Raw genomic sequence first — 26021 nt, 5'->3', positions numbered from 1 at the left:
AGGTAACCTCAGTGGTTAGCATCTTAATGAGGGAGGGCAATCCAGTGATCATTTCTGCTTCCACTGGCTTGAAAAACTTAATCTTACTGCAGTTAATCTTACTGCAGTGTTGCTGGGTCAAAACATTCAAAACGGTACTACATCTTCTGTGGAAATATGTGAATTTCTAGAAACTCCAGAAAGTAGATTTCGAGTCCTTTGTCTGCCATAAGCATCATGCTTATGCATTAAGGTTATTAAGTTTGGATCAGACTTTATTTTTTCATTGGTTAAAATGGAAAATTAGCACACACTGATGACAGTGGTCTGGAAATTCCCTGGGATGCTCTTCGTGGTAGGAAAGTATACGAACAGACATCTCACGTGCACAACTTTTCGTTCTCAATGCAGAATATCTTGTTTCAATATATGTTGTGGAGAGGTTATATCTTGCAAGTGTCTTGTAAAACTGAGACTGCTGCTTTGCAGTCCCAGTGGAGCTCGGGGCAAATGCAATGTCTCTAAATCTGCTTGTGAGTGGTTCTCAACTTCAGTTGAAAAATGAACTAAGCAGAAAATGGCAAACTTTGGAGTTATTTGGAAAGCGGGTTGTTTGTGGTTGTTTGTGTTTCTTTCACCCAGAGTACTAAAAAGTCTGTCTTTTAACTTAGAAGAGATTTGCTAGTGAAGGTAGCGGATCTCTGTGGTTGCTATGAAGCTGTCAGTGGTCATAGTCAGAAGAAGGTCAAAGCAGAGATGTACTTAGCTACTAAATTTATGAAATGATCTTAGGTTCAGCTTAGACTGAAGCTACCGCAAGGACTAGCTTCTCTATGGTGTAGACTGTAAGCCTATAAATGTAAGCTCAGGTGAGGACCAGGCACATAGTCCAGAGTACTCAGCTCTCTGTTTGCCTGAACAGACTTGGTGAGACACTGGATGAACAAGCATGTTAATGCAGGGATCCAGTTGGCTTTCTAAAAGGCAGAAATGGTGAAAGAATGCAAATATAGTGCATGCTCTTTGGTCTCAAGATTAGTTTCAGAGCAGTGCAGTCATAGCTCTACTTTGTTTAACCTGTGAAACCCCTCCTGCCCCCAGAATGCTAGTTTTCTACTCCTATCACTAAATACATCCTTTATCAGGTTACTGTCAGAAAAGTAGAAATTGCATTGTGCTGGAGCTTGCTTCAGTATCAATTGAGCTTACCTTAATTTAAAAAGAGAAAAGGATGTTCTGAGCTATGTCATGAACTGGTTTAGACATACTTTTTGCTCCTTCACAGATGTTTTTCTGTTGTTAAACAGAGTTTGTATGATTTGGGAATTCTGACCTCTCCAAATGAAAACATGTTGTGGGGTTTTTTTTTGTTTTGTTTTGTTTTTCACAAAGAAGATCCAGAGTAAGGATGTAATCAGCATAATATAGATTACAATGGAGATGCCAGGGATTAATGAACCTTAAAAAATTTCCTGGTCTTTCCAGATCCTAAGTAACATGCGAAGACTTCGCAGCCCAACATCAGTGCATGCTATGTTCCAGAACAAGCACTAATGTGCCTCTCATGGCATCTTTGCTGTACTAATAGGTACAAGTCTTCTAATATTATCAGCCTTTTTTCTGCCCTCTTGCCTGAGCAGCTTAGTTTGTTTCTGTGACCACAAGTATTTCAGGAAATGCAGCAGTACATCAGTCCCTTATTCGGTAGCTTTCTCCTTTACGTTTTGCAGGGGCGTTGTCTGAAAATAGTCTCGTAGAGGAAGGGAGGAAAAAGAGGCCATCTGCAGCTTCAGCTGTCAGGCTGGTGAAGACAGGGGCAGTGAAGCTGTAGATTTAGATGACAGATGCCCAGACGAATGGCAGATAAGTGGGGAACTTGGTGATGGAAAATTGTACAGTGGAAACAGAAAGAATGAGAAAACAGGCCATAATTTCAAAAGAAAAGGAAAGGGATCTGAGAAACCAACCCCTGTGCCATGCTATAATGGGCTTCACTCTGGATCCATAAGGTTGTGCTTCAAATTGTTTCTGAGCTTAGGCAGGACTCCCACATTTCCTTTTCTCTGATTTCTTTCTAGGAGTCATGAGCTGAAACCTATCTGACATCTTTCCAGTGACCTCTGTTGAGCTATGATCTGGAATTTCCCCTTGCTGCACTGCCTGTACAAGCTCTGCTAAGGCTAGGTTGCACCCCTATGGTGCTAAGTCTCTCATGGAAGCCAGCCTCACTTGCTTTGAGTGACAGAGAGATCCCACTTTCTCAGCCAAACTGTAGAATCAACAAAAAGGGACAGGATTAGGCTTATGTAAATGTGCTGTCAGGGGCAAGCCCATGACCTCGCACCCCACTGAGCACTGAACTTACATCATAGGATGTGCTGATTAATTGTAGATAGGAAAAGTCACTTGTAAGCCATTCATCATAGTCATTGTTAGGTGTCAAAAGAGACCTGGTTAAGAGGAATTGCTCCCATTTTTCTTCGGCTTTCATCATGCCCTAGTACCAGCAAGGACCCATGGATGGATTAACCAATTATTTACTAAGTCTGACATAAACAAATGGCCAAAACCAAGCTTCAGGTATGGGAAAGTAGAACTGCTTGCCCATGGCTATTGCCAAAGCTATCAGCAATATTCATGTCATTAGAGCCCTTGGAGTAAGCCAGGAAGGGCATTGATGATCTTGCTCTCTTATAAGACGAACAGTCAGAATGAGGATAAAGTTCCTGTGCTAGAGACTCAACAGTCAAATGAACTAAGCAAAGACACCTGAACATTTTATTTGTCACTCTTGACTTCTGGATGCTTCTACAAGTTTTTTCTTGTCATGAACTCTGGGCCGTGCGTTGATATGATGCTGGGAACAGTGGAGAACAAAGAGAAATGCTCCTAGAACCCCACCCCCCTGAGCTCTCTTGCAAACCCATCCATATTCTGCTGCTCAGGTGTCGTAACTCCTAGGAGTTATAAACTAAGAGCTTCTGAGTAGGACAAATAGAAATATTTCGTCAGGTCAAGGCTCCAGGTTCTAGGGCATGACCACTATTGCCTTCTTGGTAAGGTGGAAAGTGATGTGGTAGAGAAAAATTCTGTATTTTATGGCTGAGGAAACAGGTCCCAGGAGACAGTATCTTGCTCAAGCTATACCAGAGGCCCGTGCTTAATATGGTTGCCCTCATTTCTGCCCTGTTCTCCTTTCCGGCTGTTGATACATGGTCTGTGATTCCTTATCATAAATAAGATTTGTGAGCTCTCTGGGGAAATGGACTGTCTCTTCTCCTGTGCCTGTGTAACTTGTACAGGGGTATAAATAATAATAGTCATTAATGCTAATAATGTGTTTTTTAACCTTTTGATCATCCTCTGTCTGATAAAATAGAAACAGGAGAGAAATCTTGCTTTGAAAAAAAAGCTACTGGCAGAAACTATTAACATTGCAAAGGGTAGCAGGAGTCAGGCACTGCCAAACATAAGGCTGTGACCTCATGTTTTCCATTTAGTTTGCCATTGCATCACAGACTTATTTTTTTTAAAATAGTAGGTAAGTTGTAGCCTCTTCTCTGATCAGTATGCTAAGCTTTTTGTGTAGTCTATGAAGAGGTAAATTGTCCCTGTGACACTAGTGGTCTGCTCTCTTGTTTCCATCAGTTACAGTTGGCAAATCACCTCTGTTGCTTTCACCTCTCTCATTCTTTGTTCACCTTGCCTGTCTTAGCACCTGGTATCAATGGTTTGAAAACATTTCTCACTGTTCTGTAGAGCACCTAGAACAATAGGATTTGGTCTCAGTGAGGGCTCTTTACATCCCTGCAACACAACTGATAGACAGTGCAGGGGAATCAATTTGTATACTCGATACAGAGCAAATAAGAGGAAGAGCTGTCTTAGTGATTATGTTGTTGAGGGGGCCTAGATCAGTGGACACTGAGTTCAGTGAATCTTTCATCTGCTTTGATTGTGCTTGCGAGCAAGTCTCCAGTGATGCACAGAAGTGTGTGGAGCTCTGCCTACAAAAGATTACTGCTCTTCATTGTACTGAACATCAAGTGTTTTCTTGCTGCACAAATCAGGCAGTATTTTCTAGGAACATGGTTTGGACTTATGAAGCCCAGTTTAATGTAGCCATGGTTGTATGTTTTCTTTTTCTCTGGATATTGTTGTCCTCACCACAGCAAGCTTGACTTCATTTCTAAAGTGCAGTAATATTGTCATAGTGATGGCTAAGGATGTAAATTATGACAGATTTGTATAGAAAAATACTATCATTTATTTGGCTTATAAGTATGGATCCGCTTCTGGGCTTGCAAACCTGGAAAGCTGGTTTTGTTTGTTTTTTTTTGGGTTTTTTTTTTTCAGCTATACTCCTTAAGTTAATAAAATACATTGCCTTTTCCTATCTTGCCTCACACTATTTGCCTTTCAGCTTTCTATCCACAGTAATTTCAGCATTGGAACTGTTAAAAAAAGGTGCAAATTGTTTCTTCCACTAATCATAAAGCACTCTCTCAGTCTCAAGTATCTTAAACAGCCAAATGCTTGCTCAGGCTTTCAAAAATAAAAGCAAAATAAAAATCCATCCTCGTATAAGAGGCTAGGTCTGAAAAATATCCGTCTGGGAGTATGTAATTTTAGTATGTTATGAAGCTCTGCAAGGACACTTGCAATGGGAATGCTCTCACAACCCTAGCTCCTGCTGCTTTTCAGCCAGCAGAAGGTGGACTCATTGGTACAAGAAAAGGTTTTGGAGAGCTCACCACTATCCTGTGTTTTTCTGTCCAGGAAATGTAAGGCTATCCAAAACCTTGCAAGTCAACTCTCATTGCAGATAGTGAAACTGAAGTGTTTTGATGATATTTAGAATTCATCTGTTTGTGTCTTATGTGAAGAAGATCAGCATAGTCAAACAAGCATGGTGGACAAGTAACTACCTTTCTTTTTCTTGTACAAGAGAGCATAGACTTATGGTAGTCCTGGCTCAAAAGTCAGCCCACAATATAGTTAACAAAATCACCAAGTCTAATGGGGAAAGTACCTCTTGAAGGCATAATGCAGGGCTTAGTGAAACTATCAGGTGGGAAGTTGGGTCGCAGGGTAGAGCACCTCATGCACATCAGGTGTAAGAGCTAAGGGAAGGAAGCTCAAGGCTTTCAGCTGTTGCCAAAGAATGGACAAGCTACAGCTGGGGTTCTCTGGCTCTGCTTTTGGGCAGAATAAGGCATATGCAAGAGGAGCTGTATGCTTTTTCAAGAAAATGTCTTCCATATAGTGCTGCCAGAGGAGACAGACCCTGAATCCAAGGCAGAGGTGAGTGAGGACTGTGTTGCCAGGCTCTGGTAGAGATTTACAAGGCCAGGGTGGCTGCAAAAACAGTCTTGAAAGGTGCTTTGTAGCCTTGAGGGATTTTTCATTCCTCTGCAAAGACCAGTTAATGCTGAATGTGGCAGGAATTTTGTGGTCTAAACACCTGTCCCCCTAAATTGTGGATTTAATGATGATCTTAAGGGCTTATTGTTACTTTTTTTCACAGCTTGAGAGAACTGACTTTTCTCACAGAAAATGTGACAACTCAAAAACATAATCTGCCAAAATTTTTCTTTGGGTGCTAGCCAATTTTCTGTTTCTCGTTTTTTACACTTGCAGATCTCCAGTAAAATTTTGTAAATGTTCAAAGAGCAGGGATCCTTTCTGTGTGTGTCCCAGAGGCTGGCTTCCGTGTGCCTGTCTCATACTTTCTCAGCATAGCTTGGATGAGGCTCTCCTTGGAGAAGAAGTTGGTTCTGTGGATGCAGTATGGTAGATGTGTTGATAGCGACTCCTGTTCCATTCATTTTATGTTCTAATTAAGTAACAATGTCAAAGTGTGTGTGTGCGCTGCTGCCAAATGTTTTCTGTGAGTTACACTTTATATGCCCTAACTTGCAGAGGTTATAGGTTATCAGTAGTCAACAGAGATTCACCAAGGAGCAGACATGCTCAACCAACTTGATAGCCTTCTATGATGTCATCTCCAGCTGGGTAGATGAGGACAGAGCAGTGGACATTGTGTACCTTGACTTCAGCAAGATGGTTGACTGTTTCTCACAGACCCTTGTAATGAAGATAAGAATGTTGTGACAGATAAGTGAATGGTGAGGTGGATTGAGAAGTAGCTGACTGGCAGAACTCAGAGAGTTGTCATCAGGGGCACAGTGTCTGGTTGGAGGCCTGTAATTCCTGGTGTTCCCTAGGGGTTGGTGCTGGGTCTGGTTTTATTTAACGTCTTCACCAGTTACCTGAATGAAGGGGCAGAGTGTACCCTCAGCAGTTTTGCTGATGATACAAAGTTGGGAGGAGTGACTGATACACCAGAAGGCTTTTGCTACCATTCAGTGAGACCTGGATGGACTAGAGAGCTGGGTGGAGAGAAACCTGATAAACTTCAGCAAGAACAAGTGTAGGGTCCTGCACCTGAGGCAGAGTAAATGCATGCACCAGTACAGCTTAAGGGCTGACCTGCTGGAGAGGAGCTCTGTGGAGAAGGACCTGGGTGTCCTTGTGGACAACAGGTTGGCCAGTGGTATGCTCTTGTGGCCAAAAGTCTAACGGTAGATTAGGGTGCATCAAGAAGGCCATGGTAACCAGCAGTTTGGGGCAGGTGACCCTACCCCTCTACTCTGTTCTGGTGCAGCCATGTCAGAAATACTGTGTCCAGTTCTGAGTTCCTCGGTTCAAAACAGACAAGGATCTTCTAGAGAGAGTCCAGCGGATGGTCACAAGATTATTAAGGGCCTGGAGCATCTCCCATATGAGGGAAGACTGAGAGAGCAGAGACGAGATCTCATTGCTGTTTATAAATATCTAAAATGTGAGAGTTGAGTTGGTGGAGGCGGTTTCTTTTTGGTGGCAAGCAGCAATAGAACAAGGAGCAATGGGCAGAATGCAAAACACAGGAAATTCCATACAAACATGAGAGAACATTTTTACTGTGAGAGTGATAGAGAACTGGAACAGGTTGCCCTGAGAGGTTTTCAAGTCTCCTTCTCTGGAGATAGTTAAGACCCATCAGAGTGCCTTCCTGTGTGACCTGCTGTAATGAACCTGCTTTAGCATGGGCTTGGACTTGATGATCTCTAGACATCCCTTCCAGTCACAACAGTTCAGTGATTGTTATGGCTAATTCTGGACAAACCTTCCCTGTAGTTCTTGTTGTACCGGTACTTGTAACATGGTTGTCTTCAAGGGTTCTTGGTACAGTTCCTACTGCGTCATCACACAGCAAGTGTTGCTGTCATCTCATTAGCTGGCTATTTCTGTGGATTTCTATTTTATAGAATTTATATATAACCAAGTACAGCCAATAAAAAGGCTGTGCCCTTTATTGGTTCAGAAAGACTCCTTTTAATTTTGTAGAAGCCCTGGTGAAAAATCCTTCCTTGAAGAAACCTTGAAAAGACATTCTTCCTTCTTTGATGAGTTTCTCAGAATGATAGTAAAGAGAAAGAAAGGAATGGGGTAAGGGGTGGGAGGCAGTTGGATGCCAAGAGAAGTTGAGAGTGGAACATGGGAAGAATGTAAATAAGGCATGTGAAGTGGCAGCAAGGAAATGGTAGGTGGGAAGTATTGTTTGAGCAGAGTTGACTCTTCCTGCCTTTCAGGCTGTAGGTGAATGGGAAGCATGAATGCTGTTTTTTTAGTCTACACAGAGGAGCCTAATCAGATGTGAGGCTATTTATCATGGGCTTGATGCACTGTGCATCCCTTCTACGAGAACTCACATTTCTGGACAGTGTGCAGTCCTTGACCTTGGACAATGGTGGGTTTCATAGAGCCTCATGACAAATGACTATTTCTTGCTGAGAGAACATCTCCTTCCACTCCCTTTCCCAAGATCACATGCAGCACATGCCACAACACTCTTCTAAATCACGATAAAATGTGCTATTCATCACAGATGCACTAGTCCCAAAGACATGCCATGAAACCCACAGATGCAACACTCAATAAAACAAATAGTAATACACATATGTCAGAGAGAGACATGCAGGACAGGACACTAAAACATCCAGGATAAAAACACTCTTGGGTAATGTATGGCTCTTGTCTCCTGTTCACTTTACCAAGCTCTCTCAGCTTTAAATTTCAGGACCACTAATTCTCTTATGTAAACTCTGCTAAATTTGCATGGCCTACTATGTTTTCAATGCTGCTTCTATTACAGTAAAAGAAAAAGGCGCTAAGCCTTTTGCTAATGCAACATGAAATTTGCACAGTTAAATAACAGTAATTTGAAAAAAAAAGTCTGTAATGGAAAAGTTATAAGTTCCTCTATCAACTTTAGTTTGCCTACTTGAGAAGTATTTTATGGTAGGTTCAGTATGAACATTTGGAAGAAAAAATATTACATGTGTGCAGGCGCAGCTGAGTTAATATTGATATTGCATGAAGACACTAAAGTGAAGATGAAATAGAAATGGAATCATGAGTGGTTAAACAGTTAATAGCACAAAGCACATTTATTTATTAAAAAATGGACAGGCATCCATGCACGGTGCATCTGTATGCATCCACTCAGCCTTAATGAAATACTTTCACTATGCATTAAAAGTAGCCATCTTTCAATCATTCAGAGCTGTCAGAATCCAACCTTTTTTCCCCTCTCTCTAAATGGGGTTGTAGATACACTCTTTGATAGCTAATATGTCTATGGCTCATCTGGCTTTTGAATCTTAAGGTAAGTGGATAAACTGCAGCAATTCAGTAAGAAAGGAAGGAAGAACAGTGACTTAAAAGAAAATTTGTTTTATACGTTCAGGGAGAGTTGAATACAGTGTTCTTCCTTCTGTTCTTGTCCTTGTCCTCTAGGTAGCAGAGGGATTTGACAACACAAAAAGCAGCCTCACCTTTGGCTCTAGACCAATCCCAGAGAATTCCAGCCCACAGAATCTGATACTCCAGTTCATATTTAGTAGCCTAATGTCCTGACTAACTCTGCTGGTGTGACTCAGCATGAGCAGGAGAGCCAAACCCCAGCCCTGAATGTTTTTGAAGGTTAGGAATATGTCAAATGGGCTGTAAGAAGTGGCTGTTCTTCCTTCAGTTATCCTCGCCTCTCCAGAAAAGCATAAGGTGATGCTACCTGAAGGAATGTTGCTTCTTTTGAATCTTCTGTTTGTTTGTTTTTAACTGCTGTCAGGTCTAAATGGGAATGACGCTGGCTTCAGTATAATCTCCCACTAGTTTTATCCCTGCAATTTATGGTCTGAAGGAGAGATCTAATTCTGATTTTACTATTATTATTTATTGTGAGCACTGACAGAACAGCAACATCAAAGACTTCAAAGAGGTTTGGACCCAATAGGCCATGGGATGTTCCTATACAAAGTATGACATGGCTATGTGGTTGAGAGCTGACCTAGCTGGCCCCTGTAGTGCCTGTGCCCCACCTCAGTGGGAATTCCTGTAGCAACACTTACAAACATACGAACTGTTTGACAGCACTTCGTTTTGGCACAATGAGTTCCAAACAAACCTTGTGGGACAGGTTTATCTTTTGCACACGCCATCTTTTATAATCTGTTGGTATCGGAGGATGAAAACTTTTGTAAAAGGGAAATCATGAGAAAGAATCGTGTTCCTCCTGCTGACTGGAGTCAGCTGACTTTAATCTGTTCTAATATTTTAGTTTGATTTCCTCAGGAAATGAAGCCTAGCTGATAGTATGCATCAATCTGTTTTTCCATGTGTTGTTCCTCCCAACCAATTTCAACCACATTTAAAAGAGGGCAAGAAGCTGAAAAAGTGAGTTTGCACCTGTATAGTTCTTAATAGCTGGTGATTAGGTAATGCCTCACTCTGTCCGTAGGGGAAAGGCACCTGGTGGCAGCCAGCCAGGACAAACAGTATCTCTGTTTTGCATTGCAGTGTGCATTTTGGTTAACTAGAAAACAAGTACAGACTTCTGGACTACCCACAGCAAATAGTTTATTTTTGCTGCAGGGGATGTCACAGGGATATGATGGGATCTGGTTATGGGAAGGCAGGCTTTGTAATTTCTGTTTGCAGAGCAGCTTGCTCTAAAGCAGTCTAAAAAGGAATACTTCTGGAGTGGCGTTACTTCTTTAGTGGCAAGAATCGTGTATATCATTCTTATGCACTCATGGTCACCTTAGTGTTCCTGGGGGATTCATAAGGAGGCTTTCTCTTCACATCCTCAACTCTGGATGTGCTTTCCAACAGGATTTTTTTTTTTTTAAATTAGACTAGAAGATCTAGGACAGATTGGGTATTTAACGAGAACAGCTGTTGTTGCCAGAGTCACCTGTGGGTACTTTTCTCTCCCCCCCCCTCCTGAGTTGCTGTCACTAGATCAACAGTGAGGACCAACACTTTTGCATCTCCATCAACCTTTCTCCTTCCACACCTGCGGGCCAGGCCCTCCATTACCTGAAGATTTCGCAAAAGCCTCTGAAGGTCCTGGAAGGAGTCTTGACTCCTGCCTGTGGCCACGCGTGTGCAGGGGTATTTTGCCTGTTGGCTTCTGCCTGAACTTTCAGCCTTTGAGGGCCTGCTTGTGTGTGGCTGAGCAGCTCTTGTGATTTGTAAATTGAGATTGTTACCTCCTAGCAGTGGCATCCAGGCTGCCATGACAACCATGGTGAGGGCACATTGTGGCCCAGGAGTGGCCATCAGGTTTGGGGCCATTCCGCGGGGACTGCCACCTTGCAGTGACTTCTCAAAGGCTGAGCAGTCTGTGTCCCCAGCTGCAAAACGACACCTTTTTTGAAATGCCTGGAGAGTGACTGATGAAAAGCCCAGTGCGAATGTTAAGTAGTACTTCATTACCGCTGCTCTTCTCACCAGAAGCAATGATTTCAGGGGGCAATGAAGCTACAGGAGCTAATTACTCCTTGGGAAGAAAGTTCATCTTGTGTAAGGTAGGAGGAACTTGTGTTTGAAGGGAGAGGGGAGTGGGAGAAACCTTCTCTAAGCAAACAATGGCTTTGCAAGCTGGATTTCCTACGCAGTGATTCCTTCTGGTCCCTCTGAAATTGCATGGAAGTCACGGGAGATCCAGAAAAGATTAATGCATCCTGATGCATGCTATTTGTCCTGGAGGCCTTGGCAGCTCTGTAATTACAGTCAGTGTGCCCAAGTCCCTCTCTGACCCCTGTGTACTGCCTGGTGGTGCCACCAGCATCAGAGAGACCCTGGATTTGGGATCTGTCAGGCAGAACTCTATTGAGAAATCAAACCTGCCCCTCTGCATTTCTCACTGCAGCAATGAGGAGTGCTCTCCTCCTTTGCTGAATAACTTCCCCAGGTCAGTTGGAGCCTTAGGGACTCTTGAGCCAAGCGTGGTTCACAGACCTGTGATCCAAGAGAGATGTTTTCAGGGGAAGGAGAGAGCCATATTTTTATAATGTATATATTTATATATATTAAAAAAAAATGAAATAAATGAGCAGGCTTGCAACACTAGGTGGCAGAGGTGGGATCTTTTCTGCTCAGAGCACTGTCCTATAAGGCATTGCTTGTTTAAGTACAGTCGCATTTAGTTGGAGCTGCAGGAGAGAGACAGAGAGATTCTCTGTGTTTACAGCCAGCGTAGGCTACGGCGAGCATCTAACCTGGCCCCCCTTCCTCCCGCACTTGGAGGGGAGAGTGCGAGGCTGTTTGGGAATCTGGCCACCGTGGGTCAGCCCTCCTTGTGACTGGATTGCCAGAGCTGGTAGAGCAGAGCCCGGGGGGACTGAAGGGAAACACACATCCCCTTTTATTTGAGAGGGGAAGAGGAGGGAAAAAAAGAAAAAGAAAAAAAGAAAAAAAAGAAAAAGAAATTGAGAGAGGAGGGAAGAGACGGAGAAAAAGGCAGAGGAAGCAGAGCGAGTGAGAGAGAAGCATGAGGACCTACTGGCTGCACAGTATCTGGGTGCTGGGATTCTTCCTGTCCCTCTTCTCCTTGCAAGGTATGTGATGAGTTCTTTCTTGCAACCTTCTCGAACCCCTTCGCTTGAATTGAGGATGATAGACTGAGGGTGAATGGAAACATGGAGCTGGAAGCTGGAGCTATTTAGATTCCTCAGTCTTATCCAACCCCCCCCACCCCCCTCCTTCAAGCCTTCCCCCCTCAGGAAATAATAAGCCAAGGAGAGATCGTTCTCGGTGAATCCTATGTTTAGAGGACACTGCATGTGACTGACTTTGCTGCTGTATTTATGCTTTTGCAGAGGGGGAGCTGGAGAGGGGGGAACAGGAAGATTTGCAAAGGGAAAGAGGAGTGGGTGAATATGGGTATCATTTTCATCCACAGCCAGTGTTCCTCAGCACTTTGGGGCATTAGTACTGATGCTCCAGGGTCCCTCACCTTCCTAAGCAGATCAGTGTTAAGTTTCTTCTTTCTCTTTCTTTTATTTTTTTTAATTTTGGTATTTTGTTTTTGCTGGTGAAGGTGGGAAATTAGAGGAGCCTCACTGCCTCATCACAAAAACATTGTCCTTCCCCTCCTCAAGGGAGGGAGGAAAAAAAAAAGAATGGAGTAAAAGAAAGGAGAAAGAAATTTGTTGGTTATGGGATTTTGTTCAGTGGAGAATTGCCAGCTGGGCTTCTTGCTTCAAGAGCCAAGTGTGAGTACAGAATTTAGTTAGAAGTGATGACAGACATGCTAGCTGGTTTTGAGATGCTTTCTGTAAACAGGAGTTAAGGGTTAATGCATCCCGTGCTGTATGTATAAATACACATCACACATGCACATATAATCACAGCCCTGCAAATCACAGCTTGTGCATGATCCAGGCTCACTCACACATATCTGTAGTCCCATATACCCCTGCGCACACACACTCATGAATATAGCATGGAAGATGAATAAACTCGCTCTGGCACATACAGTTCTAGCTCCTGAGCACATGCAGTTCCTGGAGTGCCAGTCTGCTGCTCTCTCACTCACGTTTGCTCTTCCTCTCTCTCTCCTTCAAGCCTCTCTCTGTCCTGCACGCTGGTTTTGGTGGCTGCTTGCACATCCTATGCTGTCCTGCTGCACCAGTCTTCCAAGTGCATGTACACATCTGTGGTACATTGATACTCTGTATATGCACCTATCTGGCCTCCTGCCTTCCACAGTCTCACATTCACAGCATCTTGCATGCAGCTTGAGTGTATCTCACTGTATCTGTCTTCACCTCTCACACTCCTGTGCACACTGTGGTTTATGGAGGGATGTCCAGTCACAGTATCCAGCCCTTTTCCTCATACTTCTGCACACAGTTTCACACTCGCTGTTCTATTTTATGTCCACTAAGCTGATCACATAGGCACACTCCCTGTACACATTCTTTCTGTTGCAGCCTCATGCTTACCTGTCACTACTGTGTGTGCTCACTGCGAAATCACTCAATTTCTCCTTTCTCACATTTACTGAGCGTTTCTTTCCATACAACCTCTTTTCCTCTGTCTCTGCATTGCATACACATGCTTTTTCACTGTCACATATATTCTCTCAAACTTGCATACTCTGAATTGTGAATCCAGCCCCAGCACCTTCCGCCTGCCTTCCTCTGTCAAGTGGCTGATTCTGACAGGCTCGGAGGATTTCCTCTAGCACACAGGATGCATGCAGGGTGAGAGGAGACCAGTACTTGCATACTGCAAATAGCAGGTGTTAGCAGTGGAGTGGGGGAGCTACTGTGAACCTCTCCTGCTCTGGAATCATAGAATTGTTAAGGTTGGAAAAGACCACCTTAGTCCAACCATCAGCCCAGTCCCCACCATCCTCACTAAACCATGTCTCTCAGTGCCCCATCCACCCGTAGGCACAGACCTCTTAAGGAAAATGGATTCTAGCTCCGAGTGCTGTTCCTCTCTGATACTTGTTTCCTAGTCTGCAGTCAGTGCTGCTTGCTCTTTGCACTGAGTCAGAAGCCTTCCTTGAACTGCCACCAGAGCATCCCGATCCTAGCACAACTCAGTGCTGCTTTCATCCTTTCCAGTGTCTGCAGCTTATGCCACACTTGTGGGCTGTGTTACCTTCTGTGCTAGTGAGCTGCTATTGCCACAGCTGTAACAACCACATCTCTTCTGAGAACCATCAGGGAAGATTCCTGGATGGCTCTTTTACCAGGAACCCTCTGAGAAGGCAGAGGCGCAGCGCAGTTGTCCTCTCTAGGTTTTCAGATGGGACTGGGGATGCGGGAGGTGTTGCAAACCAAGAGCTCCCACTTCTCCTTTTCCCAAAGTTCAGATGTGGTATAAACTAGCCCCGTTCTGCTGCTGGCTCCAGCATCACAGCCAGCAGTGCCTCCCCTTCCCACAGCTGGAGGCGAGGGGATGGTGAAGCAGGGACATTGGGGCCACAGCGCATCCTGAGAGAGCCCAAAGCCATTTGAAGGAGTTAAGAACAGGAAAGTATTGTGCCCCTCTGTGTTTGTTTGGTTTTTTTTTGTTGTTGTTGTTGTTGTTTTTTCCTCATTTAAAAGAGAAAGGCGGGGGGGGGGGGGGGGGTATTGTGGAGAGCCACTTATTTCAAATTAATTGGCTTTCGCTGAAAGCGTGATAATGAGCCCGGAACGTTTCTGTAACCCTGCTGAGCACGGGTTTTGAACGCTTACCCTAGAGAACCGCAGCACCGGCTGTGACAGGCAGTGACCCCGTCTCCGCTTCCAAGCGCATCCCTCCGGAGCCAGGCAGCTGTGCCTGGAGCTGCCTAAAACTTGCCCGCATCTCACCGTCCGCTTGGGGGTGTACGGGGGAACGCAGAAGGAGCTCCTGGCCGCCTCCTGCTCGCCCAAGGCCGCCGGGCAGGGGGTGAGGAGGAGGGAGGCTGGTGCTGAGCTGAGACTGGATAATGCCCGAGGGGCACAGGGACTTGAACCCCCATCTTCCCGCAGGCTCGAGACTGATTGCTGCACTGTGGATCCGATGGCTCCGTTTCCTTAATCCGGTGCCTCAGGCTTGGTGCCGCTGCCCCTCTGCGCTGGCCGGGAAGGCTGGGGGCTGAAACACCCCCACGCTGCTGGGGGGTGGGAGCTGCTGGTGGCACGCTGCATCTTTTCTCCTGAAGGGATTCGTCTCTTAGCTTGGTGTGCCTGTAGCTTCCGATTAAGGATCAGACTCTTGGGTTGAACTTGGATGCTGGTTTTTCACTTCTTTCTTTTCCTCACCTAGCCCTCTCTCCCCATTATTTCCCCGCCCCCCCCCCTCCCCCCCCCCCCCCCCAAAAAAAAAAAATAAAATAAAAAATGACATAGAACACATAACGTGGTGTGCAAAGTAAATTATTTGTGTCTATCAAAAATTGTATTTTGAGCACTTGAAATAGCTTCTTGTTTTCAGTTTTACCTCCTATTACTCTAAATCATTCGAGCTGCCAGCACGAGAAGTTCTGATTACCCACCTGAGCTTTTTACTTAAGAAATGAATGCCTTAAAAATTACACATTTGCTTCACATTGAAAATTCTACTAAGTAAACTTGGAAAACTAACAGCTGTTTCAAATCTAAGATTCATTTAAGGAAAAAAATTATCCCAGTTAATTTTAACCACCCCCCCCCTACACTGCCCCACCTCATTGGTTAATTGCAGGAGATTGGTGTTGTTATTGTTTGGTCTTTAAGTCATCATTAGAATTCTTCCACAGCCAATTTGTTGAAGTAGATGCTCAGAAATGTTGTGCAGAACTGGTCTGCATAGTACAGGTGATATTTATTTGTGATGCATTTTTTGAGCTGCTCAAGGGTATTCATAAATGGGGAAATGAATCTCAAAGAAATCACAGAGGCACTTGGGTAAGTGGAGTAGGATGCGTTGGGTTGGTATGCAGTACAAATGTTATCTGTGAAGTCTTGTGCTTTATAACGTTAGTGGGCAATGTGGGTGTGAAAAATGATATGTTTGTTAATGCGTAAGGCTCGCGCAATCTATATGGATGGAGGCATGTACCCAAGTGTTTTTGTGCTGATAATGTGTAATGGATGGGGGAGAAAAGAGAGGAGGAGAAAGAATGTATTTGTGTGCTAAGAGCAGTGTTGGTAGTGTATGTGTAACAGTGTATGGTGATAGCTGTGCGGTTGGGTAATGTTGAGGCTGGAGAGAAAAGTCCTTACCTGGACTCCTGGTTTTCTTTCCAGCTCTCTCAATCATCTGGGGCAGGCAAAACTCTGATGTGCTAGGCTGTATTGATGAGGAAATGATTCACTCCACTGCTTTGCATTCCCTTAAATGATGTAAAGATTCAGTACTTAAAAAAGGAAAACACTTTTCTTGTATGTTTAAATGAGAAAGAGGCTGAAAAGGCTCTGTATCTGTGAAGAGGGAACACTGACAGGATATCCCAAATGTTACTTTTAGACCTATCCTCCTGTTTGCAGATCTTTTGGGTTAATGTTTGCCACACCAGTAAGGACCCTATTACCTGTTATAAATCTGAGCACTCTTCTACATACTCAGAGAGCTTCATTATGATATGTAGAAATTTGTTTCCTCTTCATCTTGGAGATATCTCCTCTTGTGAGGGCTTTACCAGTTGTCTGATAAATGCCCTAGTCCCGGTGTTCATGGGAGCTCCTCTCCAGCCTGTAAGCACCCGCACATATGGTAGTGGGCCGAGGAGGAGGTGAATCCTTCAAGAGCCCTTCTTTGTACCTACTTGTCATCCCACAAGCATTGCAGCCCTTCTCATCAGGGTGAGGCTGCTGTCATCCTATGTTGAGGGCAAAACAAGTGCTTTAATAGTTCTCTTCCTTCTTGTGTGCCTCTTGTAAGCCTTCAGGTGCTTCTTGCCTTGCTCCATCACTCAACAGATTCATTCTGTACAAGATGATTTACCTAGGTAATGAAAGCAGTGATATTAATGCATAGGCCCAAGTGTGGCAGTGACTGGAGGCACTGTGCAGGGGCCTTCAGAGGTTGGTGGGGTAGCACCACAACACTACCTATGGACCTATGTGCTGTGCCATGAAAACAGGTAATAGGTGAATATATGAAAGGGAAACCACATCTTCTGAGCAGATACAGATAGCTGATGGGCTTCACCTGGAGGGGGATCAGCTGGGGTTGCTAAAAGATGGAATAATGTCATGATCAAGTGAAATCTGTAGCGGAACCAGAGAACAACGTCACAGAAGAGTCTGGGGTGAATCTTCTGTGTATGCTTTGGAACATGTAGGCGTGTGCTTTGCAATAAATGGTCCCTCTCACGTGCAGTATGGCTGCTGGGAGGATGCTGTCTGCGGACCCCATAGGGAGCTTGATCCTTTTCCACTTCAGGATCCCTCTTCCATAAAGAATTGTGTGCCATAGCTTTGTGTGCTGCTCAGGCTCAGTCAGCAATGTCTTTGACAGCTGATGTGCTCTTCCTGCTGTCATTTTTATCTGGGGTGAAATGAAAAATACCAAGCACAGCACAGACCATCTTGTCCCATTGCGATAAGGAATAGATAAGGGCAAGATGAAGATCTGCGGGGGTGAGCATGTGAAACAAAGCCCTCTCCTGGTGTCAGGGAGGGGCAGAGATCTCTGCATACAATGTGGAAAGGAAGAAGAAATGCTGGGAATTTGTGATTCTTATAGGAGTGGGTGGGAAAAAAAAAAAAAGAGAAATTCAGGCTTATTCTGTGCTTTACTATTGCTCTGTGGTTCCCAGAGGGCTGTAAACAGGAGGAACATGGGATCCAGGGTTAGTGCTGGATATACTGGAAGCTGAGGCATTTCCCCATGATCTTCCTTCAGCTAGTTGCCTGCCAGTGAGGCAGCATGGCTCTGCTCATCCTGATGGAAGGAAAGGGAGTAGCAGGGCTTGCTGCTGTGATTTCTCTGAGCCAGACAAGGAATGTTCTTCCTTGGTGACGTGTGCAGGGCTTTACTGTGAAGTGTCCTGCTGACTGTATCTGCTGTGTCAAAGCCTGTGGGAAAGTCGTCACTGAGAAGGCCCTTTACATTCAATTTGCTTACTGTTTACTATTAAGTACAGAGTAATTTTACTCTGGTTTGCAGCTGTAGGGGTACCAGACTTTGGAGGACATTTCAGAAAGGCGATGGCTTCAGAGGAAGAGTCTTAGCTTAAAGCAAATAGAAGTATAACTGGATCTGCAAGTTCACAGGCAGGACTTTCGTGGTTCCTAGGTTATATAAAGCATACCATAGAAACTCGCTTGCAGATGGCTTTTCCCTTAAACCTGCTCCTTTACTGTCTGCATCTGTGTGCCCTCACAGGTGTGTGTTTCCTCGTGTCTTCAAGGTTTGGTAGAACACTCTCAAAATCAGGATGGGTGTCTCCATTCTCTGGAGATGTGTTCTTGGCTGTCTGGGTGAACACGTGGCAGGTAGAACAGAAGCAGTGTAATGAGAGAGGGAGCAAAGTGGAGACAAATGGAAGGCTGTGGAGTTTCCCAACCAGGAAATCAATAGCATATCAGCATGCAGCCACTGGGGTGGGAGTATGCAATGTAAGTGCGTAATCACAGCTCCCTCCCCTCTGTCCCCTAGCACTTCTATTGATGACAGGTTGCAGGCTGGAACTAATAAATCCTTGCAATATGCTGGGACAATTATTAATGTTCTTCTGTGTGCCCTCTGGCACATACATGGAGCCTGGATATGCTTGGTTCTTGTTAGTTGACCCAAAGCTGTGTTGTGAATGAGAGCTTGGGACTTTCTGACTGCTACCCTCATGGCCAACGCATACTGCATGCGTGGGGTTTGGTGAAGCTCACCATTTGAATGTCTGGCAAAGCAAGGATTTGCTTATGGGGAGAAGGAATTATTTCAAGGGGCATCTGTGGATTTTTGTTGTGTGAATTTGTTTAGATTTGTGCTGCTGTGACTACATCTACTTGTATGAGTACTTCATTTGCCTCGTAAAGCTGTTTTGTTACACAATGGGTTCACTTATTTCCCAACATCCAGTTTTATTCATGCCTGTGTATGTGGTCTGTGTGAAATTCTGACCAGAGACCTTTTAGTATACCCTCCTTGGCTTTTAGGGGGATGTGTGACAAATAGGATAATTGTGAATGGGTGTTTGTGTGTATGTGACAGAAAATATTTCAGTTGCATAGTATAGATTTTTGTGCTGTTCTAACAAATGCGGTTCAGGGTTGTGTTTTGTGCAAAGGAGGAGCTGTGAAATGTTAGTTCAGTAGGTGAATGTAGCATGATTAGTGATATCTGTGTAGCTGTGTATGCTTCTGGAGTGACCATTATTCATTGCAGATTTGCATCCTATCTTGACGTGGTAAGAGATTGTTGCAGTGAAACAGAATTGTTGCTGTGGCTTGGCTACCCCTTCTCATCTTTCTGATAGCTTCAACCTAAGATGGTAACTTAGTCACGTTTCGTTCACCAGGGCATGAAATACAGGATAGAGAGTTTCATGTGTGAGTTCTTGAGAACAGAAGAAGAGGATGAAATGAAGCTTTCCTGCACATGTAAGCTGTGCAGTTTTAGGCACTGTCATTCTGAACTAGTACAGCTTAGTTGAACCAACCTTTTTTTGCAACATATGAGCAAAAGATTCCTGGGCAGGATGTGATGTGAATGGGTAAACCAGCAAATCTGCACTTTAACTGTGTTAGCAGTAACACAGCTTTGCTGGTTTAGCTGCATCAACAGTAAGAATTCTGTCCAGCATAGTTGTGTCTTGTCATGTGTCAGGTTTAGACAGCTAAGTAACAGTTAGCAGGTCTGACTGCAGGCATGGCCCTACAGAGGGTTCTGTGCTTATTATGGGTGTTTTGTATTAGGAAGTGGTTTGTCCGGAAGAGTTCTTGTACTGGAGATTTGTTTCAGGTTTTCAAACAGTAAATTCTCAGTTAAAAATAATAATAATGAACCCCACTATAACTATCTTAAGCTGAAATGGTATAAGAAATACCTTATTATGCCTAGGCCTAATAAGAGAGGGGTGTTGAGAAAGCAGCGAGAGCTTGTGTGAAGGCAGAAGCCTTCTCCTCTGTTTCCATGTATCCTGAGTGTCTGCTGACTGGTTTGTGTATCCCCAGCAGTCAGAGGACAACAACAGATTAGGCTGTAAAAAACAACAACAACAAAACTCAAATTCGTGCGGCAGCATGAGCTAAATGAGCTGTGGCATTGCCCCATAGGGACCTGGAGCTCAGGTCATCAGTGCAGTTGCTTTTCTTCTCTTCTGTGTGCTTAGAAGAAAGGCAGAAAAGGCTATTTTGACTGGCCTTGCTCTCTCTTGCTGTAAAGCTCTGTAGCTGTAGGCTTTCTTTCAGGCTTCAAGGGAGCTCTTAAAGCCCCTGCTTGCAGACTCTGCTCATCCTCTGATTAACCTGAAGTTTCAGGTCTCTTTCTCTGCCTGTTGCCCAAAACAAAAAACAAACCAAACAAAAATTGAAATGAAACAGCCCGAGCTGTCCTTGGTGCTGAGGTGTTTATTGAGCTACCGAGGGGGAATAGTGGTGTAAGAGATGCTGTGGAGATGGAACGCTTCAAATTCCAACCTTTATTTTTTTATCCACATAGCAGGGATCCTTAGGGCATCATCTCTGAGGGTTGTGCAGATCTGGGCATGCTACATGAGAAGAGGCTTTGAAACTGTTGCAGGTGAAGACTTGGGAGGATCTTGAAGAGCATTTGATAAGCATTTCTTGTAGAGTTGGCATCTTTTTGGGGTGCCTTGGCTATACAACTAGTGCCCTGGAACTGGTAGGAATGCTGTCACGTTTCTTTATGAACGTTGCTTGAAGATTGCCAGAAATTTTTTAAGCAATCCAAATGGTTTTGCAGAATATTTCTGCTTCACTGAATTGGTGTTTTCCAAAGAAGAAAAAAAAAAGTGTCCTGTTGGAAAAATTCCAACTCAGGTTTCAAGAACAGATTAAGTCACAAGTGCTTAAAGGCTTTTCTGTGATGTGTTTGTTATCTGCTCTCATAAGATTACATTGAAGTCTCAACTGTCATCTAAGACAAAAGAAGTTCTGGAAATTGTGGCCTCCATAGTTGTGATGAACAATTCAAAAATGTAACCAGTTGGCATCTGTCTTGTGCCTGCAGTCAGTTACAAGAGTATCTTTTAGGATTTATCACCTCTTTTACTCTTCTGGGGATGCTAGGCCAGATCTCCTGCTAATACCTCTTTGGTTTTCAGTACTGACAGCAAAGTGTGGTTGTCGAAGGATTAGGTGCAATTTCTGAGGAAAATGCAAGAAAACCACTGTTGACTTATTTCTCTCAGTGGCTCAAAAGTTAGGAACTGCCTTTTTGATGGGTACTGCTTTGATGGGACTGGAACCATGGGGAGCGTGCATCATGTAGAAGGATTTTAGGTCATGGCTTGTGTTTGTGATAGAGAATGGTTATATTTGTTTGGATTGTGACCATGCCTGAAAAGGCAGGGAACTGTAAAACAGCAGAAAATAACAAAACAAATTCACAATAAGTATCCTTCAAGTTTTAGAAGCCTTGAAGATCATTTCCATCAGTTTTGGGGTTGGATTTCTGTGAAAGAAAGCTGGCTGATCTCACTGTGATGGGGATGTGTGTGGTGTGGGATTTGTATCCTATGGTGATTCTGCCTCTGGACCAGAGGGTGAACACGTTCATATGTCTCTGTGTGTATGGCATATGTGGGGCCTGTGCTGTGATTGCTGGAATTATAGTCTAGCCAGATAACAAGCTGTTGTTGTTTACTGCACTTGGTTCCGGGCACTTCAATTCCGGAAAGATGTAAACAAAATTAGAGGGAATTCAGAGGATTGCAATGAGAACGATTAAGGGGCTGGAGGGACTGACTTATGAGGAATGCTTGTGAGAGCTAAATATATAGCTGTTTGGCTAAATGACTAAAGAGAAGCTATGCTAATGATCTAGGCATGCTGGGAAGGCGTGAAGAATTCCATACTGTAGACTGAAAGCTGGAAGAGTCTCACGGTACAAAATTTGGAGGAAAGAAGAGGGAAAAAAATTGTCAAGAGAGAAAAATACTTAATGGGAAGAAGGAGATTAGGTGGTGAAATAGCTATGTTAAGAAATGTGGTGGAATTGCTGTCATTTGAGATATCTGAAGTTTGGCTGGGCAGAGCCCTGGAGAATAATCTATGCACTGCAAGCGTGAAAAGGTCCCTTGAGAGATAGTCTAGATGCCTTAATAGATTTTTATGCTGTCATTAATTTCTGAATCACAGTTAATACTTCTAGTCTCACAAAGAACCATGTTCTTTAAAGCATTTTACTTTCTGCCCTTGTATTATTCCTGCCGTGATGCAGATCCTGGCCCAAAACAGATTCATGATGAAGTCTTCTACTTTATTAACCAAATAATAATTAACTGCTTTGCTCCCAAAGCTTTTTCCACCTTCTTTCCTTTAATGTTTTATTTTTATTTTTATTTTTTTTCAGATAGGTAGGCAAAGGCAGCCTTCTGGACACCCAATAAGATGATATCCCAGTATGTGTGGCCATACCTTTGTCCTGTCAGATGTGTTAGATTTTGCCAGGTTTCCTGTTACCACCTTATGATACATATCTCCCTCGCTGTTTTTTCTCTCCCACATCTTTTCAGGATGACTATATAAGTGAAGAAGTCTTCCTGGGCTCAGAAGCTGATTGTGGCTGAGCTTGTAGCATTCCTGACATGTCACTGGAGCTGAGGCACCCCAGTACCATCTCTGTACTCATGAGGGAGATAGAGGTGGAACTAGATAGTAGGACTTGACCCAAGTTGATCAGTGGAGGGAAAATCAGCCAACTGGTTTGCTGTTAGAATCTTAGTAATGGGAGCTGAATAGTGAAAACTAAATGGGTGTTGTTGGCCATTCACTTCTTTCAGAAGAGAATATCATGAGTTGATAAGGTGTTGTGCAGTAGTCATTACACTGACTGACACCAAGGACTTTGAGAGGTAAAAGATAATGCAGGATGAGTGAAACAACCAGGATAGATAGTATGGGTTATCCAGACTAAAGATTGCTTGTGCCATGGATGCAATCCCAGAGAGAGTTTGTCATACTTTATTAGCTCAGGTACCAGAGTATGCAAATTGCAGTCTGTTTACTGGGCAGGAAAGCAAGGAGCACATGCATGCAGTCTAGGCTGGTAAGTACTGCTGGATCTTCCCCAGTCTGTGTAAAGCCAGTTTGAAGGTGTTAGCAATGCATCCAGCAGTGCTGAGGATCAGTGTACGGAGACAACTGAAGTGGGCTGGAAACTGGTGTTTTTTAGCTTGGACTTGGCATTAGCCTCAGTATGTGCAAGGTGGTTGTTGGGAATGACATCTCTACTCTGTGCTCCCTAGCAGAGTGGGGGAGCTTGTTAGCTCAGATTCAGAGCTATAGGAGTACGGTTGGATTCTGGCTCTGAACCAAGGATAAGGAATACTCCCTAGTCTTGAGTTGTGTGTATTGAACTTTTTTGATTTTTCTACTATAGTAACCTCTTCATTGAACTATAGAAGTCCTAAAAAAATTACAAACTTGCTTCTTTGCTTGAGAAATTCAGTAAAGGAAGAAAGGGAGAAGATTGGCAACTCTGGAAGTGAAAATATATATTGGCAGGGGTAAGTCGCCGTTGGATGGTAAGGATGCATGTTTGTGAAGATGAGAGGAAGAAATAAAGGCTCAAAGTCCAGCGACCCACTGTTTTCTAGGTACTCTTTAGGCAGTGTGTGTGCCCTCTAGTGGCATAACTCACCGAGGGGGATAAGTGAGCTAGATGATCTCTTTCACTTAAAAAGTTAGCTTGGAGCCTGAGGGATAAAGGTTCTCCAGTCCTCACTCGCTGCAGGAGAGGACTGAGGTGGGAGAGAGGTAATTTGTCTAGTAATTGTGTTTGTTGCATGCAGCAAATGGATTCGTTACAGCACCTTTTAATCACTGTTCCATGAGATTTTGCTAATCTCATTCTAACTCCCGACTGAGTGTTTGTCACTTTACACCCAGATGTTGAGTCAACACATGACACTGTCTCCTTCTTTAAGCACTGGTGTAATGTAGCCACAGGAGGCCTTGAAATACACTCCTGCTGCTGGTTGTAAGGAATAGAGCTGTGGGGTTGCTCTGTGAGTTGCACAAACCATGACTCCTGAAAGGAAATGTGAGACCTAGAATACTGAAAAGAAGAGAGTGATTGCTAGCGAATTTGCAATTGCATTGCTATGTGCTGAGTTTGGAAAGAAAAACTGAAGTATTTCAAATCCAAAAGAAAGAATAACCTGGCATCCATTCTCTAAAATTCACAGCGTAGTTATCTAACAGCAGTACTGTTTAATAGCAGTGTTTACAGAGGTACTCATTTCCCAAAAAAGAAATGGAAAAGTAATTGGCTTACTTTTTACTTCATTCAGGCATGTGAGTAAAAACTGGATTGACACTATTTTAGTAACTACTGTTGATACTAGTTAGAGTTGGTGCTGTAGAAATGATTGCACAAATACACCGAGACAGAAACTTCTTGGAGAAATGGGTATTTTTAATAAAAACTAGCACTAAAAGGGATTTCTTGTGACTAAGATGTCCTTTCTGGAAGGAGAGGTGACTGATCTGAGCTAGTGTGAGCGAGATATCCAGGGCTAAGTTTCTGTTCCAAAATAGAATGGGATCTGGTCCAGAAAGCACATTAATCCCCAAACTGATCTTTTCTCTGTAAAAGTGTTTCCTTCCTACCCTAAGTATATTTCTGATCAGTAGATGCTGTAGTCTGAGCTCTGTGCCTCCTAGTTATTCAGTCAGGGGTTTCCATAGGAGGTGAACAAATAAGACTCTACCTGGCACATTGAGGCAGGAGGAGAGCTCACATTGCAGAATGCAAGCAAATGCAAAGTTTCTGTCTTGCTGCAATGAAGGCCAGGCTGAAGGAAAGCCTCAGCTTGTCATAGCAGGTGGCTGGGAAATGATAGTTGGTTCTAGGGGCAGGGGCAGCTGCAGAATGCAGGCCTTGCAGGTATTTCAGCAGAGGTTGCCATGAGTATGGAGGTCTGTGTTTCACAGCCTTGTCACCAGTTTTCTGCCCTTTTCCCAAAATAAAAACTTGAAGATGTCTGCATGTAAATGCAAAGTAGTCCAGCAGGCTGTATGATATCTACCTGTTACACCAGGGTTGTACTCAGAAGGTATGGTCTAAAGCTGGTTGGAAACTATGAATTCTACATCAGAGTTGAAACTCTGGTCTGTGGTTTTATTTGTTGTTCTATGGTAGAGGATTACCTAACAACCCTCAAATGTTTGCTTGTTTGTTTTTAATGATAAACAAGGTCAAAAACTAGCTGTAAGGGCTATTTGCCTACTTTAGGTAGACTCAGTGTAGAGTCCTTAATCCAATTTCAGGGAGCAGAGGCTTCAGGCTGGATTTATGCCATCTTGATCTAGGAGATTGAAGATCTGTCATTTCACTTGGTTGTCCTCTGCAGTCTCTGTTCCAGCTTGAGAACATTTTTAACTGGTGCATTTCCTTGAGGGGGAATTAAAAGGAGAAGAGGTTGTAATGCACATGTGTTTTGATCAAAGACAGTTCTGCCCTCCTTGAGTAAGGATACCTTTACCCTTCTGCTTTCTGCTGGCACTGTGAAATTCCCTTCTTTCTGGTTTGTTCCTTTTATCTAGGATATTCCTAATGGAGGATTTTCTATCCTCCCTATGATGTGAGAAAATTTCTCATGGGGTTTTGCATGAGGCTTGAGGGTTGCATGAGGATAGCTAGCCATGTTATTTAGCTTGCAAAAATGACAGAGCTGGTGATAAGAGTGCATCTACCTGGATGCTCAGATCCAATAGCGTCTTGCAGTGCAGGCTGGCAGCTAGAAGAAACAACTTTTCATGTATAATCTTGAGCATCTTTGAGTTGCAAATGACTAAGAGACAATAAAATACATATTGCCAGTCTCACATAAACCCTTTTAAAGCTAGAACTGCACTTTCAATTAACTCTACCATATATGGCCAAAGTCGACACTGCATAAAACTTTGATAATTTCACATTTTAAAAATGTATCAGGAAGTCTCATTCATACATCTTCACTGAAAATTTCATGAATTGCACATTTCCTGGTGTTAGATGTTCAATAAACTTAAATAATGTAGCAATTTACATCCAGGAGGTTTGCTTTAAAACTGTGA

At 43.6% G+C, this 26021-nt stretch overlaps 1 protein-coding gene across 1 annotated transcript in view; it reads left to right on the top strand.

Annotated features, from left to right (window-relative positions):
- The first annotated feature begins 11466 nt into the window (after positions 1–11466).
- Positions 11467–26021, top strand: part of LSAMP (limbic system associated membrane protein) — a 933774-nt gene continuing 919219 nt past the window's right edge. The window contains exon 1 of the mRNA XM_065742082.1: positions 11467–11924. Coding sequence (XP_065598154.1) covers positions 11858–11924 — 67 coding nt within the window. The 5' untranslated portion in view covers positions 11467–11857. The remainder of the gene's footprint in view (positions 11925–26021) is intronic.

Source organism: Cyrtonyx montezumae, unplaced genomic scaffold (genome assembly GCF_038088225.1).
Source record: "Cyrtonyx montezumae isolate F1298 unplaced genomic scaffold, pur_monq_1.0 scaffold_3, whole genome shotgun sequence".
In the NCBI taxonomy this organism is placed as follows: domain Eukaryota; kingdom Metazoa; phylum Chordata; class Aves; order Galliformes; family Odontophoridae; genus Cyrtonyx; species Cyrtonyx montezumae.
The sequence above is the reverse complement of the archived record's forward strand: the minus strand, read 5'-3'. Positions and strand labels throughout refer to the sequence as shown.